Source organism: Centroberyx affinis, unplaced genomic scaffold, assembly GCF_046629955.1.
Source record: "Centroberyx affinis isolate AG114_WGS23_722 - 3 ecotype Tasmania unplaced genomic scaffold, CSIRO-AGI_Caff_v1 ptg007868l_1, whole genome shotgun sequence".
Taxonomy (NCBI): Eukaryota; Metazoa; Chordata; class Actinopteri; order Beryciformes; family Berycidae; genus Centroberyx; species Centroberyx affinis.
The window spans coordinates 3,661-9,920 of NW_027283947.1; the positions used below are offsets into that span (position 1 = coordinate 3,661).

The window sequence follows — 6,260 nt, forward strand, 5'->3', positions numbered from 1 at the left end:
AACGTTGAGCAGCACCAGCGAGTTGGAGCGGAGGAAAAGCGCAAGATGGATACCTTCTTCACTGAGGTGAAAAATAAGCTAAAAACTATTGTTTTAATCATCCATTTAACATGCAATTTAATTTCCTTGTCACTTAGCCTATTGTAGCTATGTAGCCAAGTAGCTGCTAGATTCCATTATGGAGTCTCACTGTCATCTACTGGACAAACTGTAGAATGGCACAACTTGGCAAGTTGGAAACTTGGCTGTTATTTTGATCTCCTTTTATTAGGCACCATATGTTGTATCCGACATGATAAACGTTTTTAGCAGTAGAACGGCATTTTTAGTAGCAATTTTAATCACCGGGTTTGTCTGGTCCATAAAACGGACGGGTCTCGGGTCTCTCTCCTCTCGGACATGCACCGGGTCAGGTCTGTAATATCTCGGGCAAAAACGGGTCCGTATATATACATATTTAAAAATTATCGGGTCCAATCGGATCTCGGAACGAATTTCCCGGGTCCATTAGGGTTCGGGTCCATCATTTTGGACCCGTGAAGACCTCTACTCTAAAGAACAGGTCCCCATTGACTTCAGTTGTTTTGGAGAAGGCTGCTACCAAGTTGTGCTGGCAACCTCCCTGTGTGTTTCATTTGGCGTGAGGGTGAGTAGATAATGACAGAATTTTCATTTTTGGGTGAACTATTCCTTTAACCAAGCTGTTTAGGTTGCCTAACCTTAACCAAAGTTTTAGTTGCCTAAACCTAACCTTAACCAAAGTTTTAGTTGCCTAAACCTAACCTTAACCAAAGTTGTTTACTTGCCTATAAACGTAACCGTTAGCTAACCTTTTTACGTGGCAAACAGGAGAAAATGACCAATTCGTTCTATTGTCACATAATCCAATTTGTGGTAGAGGACTATAATTTTCACATAATTAATGTCCACAATATTGTTATGAAACTGTGTTGTACTATTACTATTGGGATCATTTGTTGCCCCTGTATTAGAAGCCACTATCGCTCAGTTAAAGAGGGAGAGGGAATATTCTGTTAACTGGTTTATTCAGGGCAACAGAGAGACTCAATCACACGGTATCAAAGGTTCATCCTGAACAAGACAGAGTACTGACAATAGCCAGGGTACCTTATGAGTATGTATGTGTGAAGGGGGTTTAATGTGTCTAGGTAGGATTTGCATGAAAACAATCAATTCTTATTTTAAATCAACTGAAATTAAAAAGTTAATTCGAGGTAGTATGATAAATCTGAATTGCATCAGCGGGGCAACCTACAGATATCAAACTCCTTGTTATGCCTGCAGATAATTGCCCCAGAATGAACAGCAAATGTTGAAAACTAATCACGTTCTGTTTCAACCATAATAGAAACAGATGAAATGAAATAACAGATGCTTGCACAATCCATCAATAAAACAATAACTTGAACACATTTGAAGTCTGTTATCATGTGATCTTTTCGTGCCGATTGCATCACCCCTTGTAATGAATTAAGTATTTTATGAGCTCTACCAGATTCATTTCACAATATCACTGTCAGACTTACGATTGGATTAAATAAAAAAATAAAAAATAAAAAAATGTAGATACCAAAATATTCAATTTGTGTGTTTTTGGGTGCTTAGTCAAGTGATAGATACAATTTTTGAAACCTTCAAATCACAAGATTCACAACCTCACCCTCACCCCAAAATTAAAACCAATTCAGAATAGCTGTTGTGCTCCATGGAAACACTAGATTTTGCTTTATATTGTTTTACACAATTTTTGCTCAACAAATCAATACACCGTTGAACACCTTGTGGAATCTGACGTAAGGATTGAATGAATTGTGCCATACAGCTGATATGAAGCACTTGTTATAGTTTTATGAATGTGTTATAAACCAGAGATCATATGAAATATTACTGGTTGTTGCGCAATTCTTTTTTAAATTAAAAAATAAAACCAAGTATTCTGATTCACTCCTCTGCTTGGCTGAGTCACATTCAAAGCTGCTGTAAAAACACAGATGAACGCAAACCTGTAATCACAGGGTTAATTTAAATATATATATGTATACAGTGGATGAAGTACAAACAACAGTGCAGTTGATATGACCACATTAACTATTTAATTGATCTGATATGATACAATCAATATGATACGATTTGATTGGATTCATTGTCATTAAGAGCAATGCAGTTTACTTGTTCTGGTGTCTTTATTTTGACTCTGGTTGGGACTCATGGTAATTAACAAAAATAAATCATGTGGAATCAACATTATCCAGCTACGAAACAGAAATGTTAATGCTAGCATGATAATGTCATGAGAATTACATATAGGCAAAATGAAAATTTTGAACAGATGCACATTTTACTGTGACTTTTGATAATTCTCTGGAGCTTGACAACATATATGAACTCACTTCTTCTTTCAGCAATGGGAAAACTTCACCCACTGCTATTAATATGAACATCTTGCATTCCACCCAATCAAAAAAAGAACCAAATAGAACTACTGTGGAAGTGAGTTATTCAATCGGATCAGACCATGTATTATATTAGCTTATTATTAGATTATTATTATTAGATGTTTTGTACTGTACATTACTGTTCCTTAGCAAAAGAATGAAATTTGGCCCAAGTATTATTAATTGGTTAGTTACTACCATTGCAGTGATGTGTCACTCAGCAATGGCTTTGTTTAGCTACTATTCAAGAACTATATTACTATAAATTAGTGCAATATTATTATTATTATCATTATTATTATTATCATTATTACTATTATTATTATTATAAGTAGTAGTAGCAGTAGTAGTAGTATTTCAGCATTTAATATTTTAGTATTATTTAAATCTATTTTTATAATACTTAAAAATGGAGAGAAAATATTATTATTTAATAATAATTAATTATAATTATAATAAATAATAATTAATATTGTTTAATAAATATATGCTTTTGTTCATTACAGTGTGTGTAGCCACCATTTTATAACAGCAGTATCCTCTTAACTGTTCTAAAATCACTGGTGCCTTCCTGCCTAACCAACTGTCTCTAGTCTGTCACTGACTCAGCCCAAAGCATTTGATATCAAACCAAATGTCCTGCAGTGCACTTGTTTTTGTCAGCACGCTCTACTGCATCCAGTGGGTTTGGGATGCTTTGCACTTTGCATTTGCATTGTTTAGGGATGCTGGATTCACTGCTTCAGAACAATGTGATGAGCCTGGATAAATATTTGAATCGCTGATTGAATTATCCAATTCAAACAGTGCAAACCATGTGCTTGGTTTTATTGTTCTTGATGTGTATAAAGAGAATATTCGAGGAGCCTGCTTTATTGTTTTATGTATCGTGCCAGGCCGACTGATATTAACTATGGCGAAGGTAAGTGTCACATCACTAAAAGTATATTATTACACATATTTGATGCCACATAATGTGGTGCAATGCATGCTGCATCTTTGATGGTACAATCAGCAATTCATTTCGCCATCAAATTTTGCGTAGATTCATTTATGATCTTGAAGAGTTTTAATAGCTTCTTTTCTGACTCTTTTTTTTTACTTTCTTAACTCATAACTAATACATTAGCAAAAGCTTGTAAAATATTTTTTTTGCTGTGATATACTATCAGTCCTCATAAAATAAGATCAGACAATGAAAAAAATATCCAATTCAGTGAAGCACCATTTAAATAAAGCCACTACTGGGCTGGGGTGACAGTGTTTCAGCAAGGGGCGACAAACTGCAATTCCAGATTTGGTCTATCAAGTAACCGACTGTGATTCATATTTTCCAGATCACGTTCTATGAGGACAAAAACTACAAGGGACGATGCTTTGAGTGCAATAATGACTCGAGCGACATGCACACCTACTTCAGTCGCTGTAACTCCGCCAAAGTGGAGGGAGGATTCTGGGTAATCTATGAGAAACCAAACTACATGGGTTACCAGTATGTGCTGACCCCAGGAGAATATCCAGACTACCAGCGCTGGCTGGGCTTCAACGACACCATCGGGTCCTGCCGCATGATTAAGAATGTAAGTAAAGAGAGGTTCATCATGTCCAAAGCCCAGGACATCAATCCATGTATCAGATCCATCAGATTTGTCATGATTTTGCCTGAAAAAAACAGTAGTATTTATCCAATTTTACCTGATTTTCCAATCGATAAAGTTTCATCATATTCTATCTATCCTCAGATTTGATGACTTGCGATTTCGGATTTTAGAGAAGAATTGCTTGGGTAGATGTATTTTTAGGATCTTCAGATATGTTCGCTTGTGGATCAGTGATCCGCAACCATGTGCCATCAAGACCTAAGAGTCTGCAGGTTTTCATTCCAACCAATCACTACAGCAGTTGACTTCACTGATTAGTTCCTCCTCTCTGGTTGAAGGTGTATTAATCAGTGAAATCAGCTGCTGTACTGTTTGGTTGGAATGAAAGCCTGCAGACTTTTAGGTGTCGATGGCACATGGTTGCGGATCACTGATCCATAAGCAAACAAATCCTAAAAATACCCATGTCCCTCATGTCGGGTCAAGTAACTTTCTGACTTCCCAAGTAAGACTTCTATTATTTAGTATTTGTTGTAGATTCAGTCATATTGAAAAGTGGGTGTAGTGTACTTCACCTTTAATTTGTCACTTCAACCTGTCCCATATGAGTCCAGGTGGGGAACTCGTGGAGGATGAAGGTCTGGGAGAGGGCCAACTTCGAAGGCCAGTCGATGGACGTGGCGGACAACATGCCCGCCTTCCACGAGCGTTGGCACAGCCGCGACGTCCACTCCTGCAGGGTGTTCGAAGGCGCTTGGATCTTCTACGAGCATCCCAACTACAGGGGGCGCCAGTACCTGCTGGAGAGGGGCGAGTACCGACGTTACACCGAATGGGGGGGCGTGCAAGCCAACGTTGGCTCCATCCGCCGGGTTACAGAGTTCTAGGCACGTCAAACCCGAAGGCTGAACATGCATCGCGTGGTACTGCTCCAAAAATAAAGCAATGATACCAAATTAAAAAGCTACCGTTGCTTCGTTTCCTGTTTTTGAAATGATTTCTCATCTCCTCTTTTTCACTCATTTGCTGTGACCGATTTAATTCAGTCCAGCTGCTTAACAGTGGCATACCGTTACTAAGTTTCACATCATGAAATATGTATTATTACACATATTTGATGCCACATTTTAATATGCTTCCAGACATGTTGCATAAAGAGTCTAACTTAAGAGTTTAACATCAAGAGTTTAACATGTAGATGGACAATAACGTTTTTGATATTTTACAACCTCAAAGTACATGTAAACTCGTATGTAAAATATGTAAAATAAACGCAAAAATGTTTAGCTGTGTTAGACTGTCGGTCCTTATCCAATAAAACAACAAATTTCATACTGAATACAAACATCTTCAATTCAGTGAATCACCTAAAGTCAACTTGTAACGTCTATGTGGAAAATAACTTATAGTTTTTATGCACCTTGCAAATGTAAGCAAACATTTTACAGCCTTAAAATCTATGTAAAACGCATGTTAGTCTTAACATGAGTTAGTACTCTTAGTCTTATTTTTAAAGAGGTTTTCAAAATGAAAAAATATCTTCAATCCAATGAATCAATATGTAGCCAAAGACAGTAATGGAGCAACAGTGTTTCAACAGTGAGAGCCACACTGCAACCACAGACTCGAGCTTTAGCAACAGATTGTTTCACACCAAAATGTATAAATATTAAACTAACTTTTCATTATAAAGGAGTATTTAAATGTAAATGGGAAAAGGAATTTTGACTTTATCCACTGAGGAAAACTATTTCCCTAAGTCATATGCAAATCTGTGCATTTTTATGAAATATTAGCAAATTTGAATATGTTAATAACTAAATAAATAAAAGTCAGAAAATAAAACATGTTTGTATCTGTGTCCATATTCAACATATCAAGTTTAATTCTGATAGGATGGACAGATTTTTTTCTTATTCACATGTGATGCCTTGCCTCAATAGCACTGATTTTCAATACTTTCACCTGAGTAGAATTTTGACTAGAGTCTGTTTAACATGATCAGAGTACAATACTATAGGTATTTCTAGTTTTACTTAGCTAAAAAAATACATTTGTGTATCACTTCCATTACTGCTTAAATGAGAATATCTGGACAGTCTTATAAAATAGAAATTGTTCAAGAGGCCCAGGCTACAGGCATCTAGGCACCTAGAGGCCCAGGCTACAGGCACCTAGGAATTCCGTGATGTCACATCTCCGG

General features: G+C 36.7%; 1 protein-coding gene across 1 annotated transcript; it reads left to right on the forward strand.

Annotated features, from left to right (window-relative positions):
* The first annotated feature begins 3,369 nt into the window (after positions 1-3,369).
* Positions 3,370-4,944, forward strand: LOC139639848 (gamma-crystallin S-1-like). The gene is made up of 3 exons (XM_071514003.1): positions 3,370-3,378; positions 3,782-4,036; positions 4,672-4,944. The coding sequence occupies exons 1-3, from the start codon at positions 3,370-3,372 to the stop codon at positions 4,942-4,944; spliced, it is 537 nt and encodes a 178-aa protein (XP_071370104.1).
* The last annotated feature ends 1,316 nt before the right edge of the window (positions 4,945-6,260 follow it).

Excerpts from the sequence above, each read along its gene's own strand:
- LOC139639848 (XM_071514003.1), top strand. Across the intron at positions 4,037-4,671 it reads CCTGCCGCATGATTAAGAAT|GTGGGGAACTCGTGGAGGAT; the intron begins GTAAGTAAAGAG and ends ATATGAGTCCAG.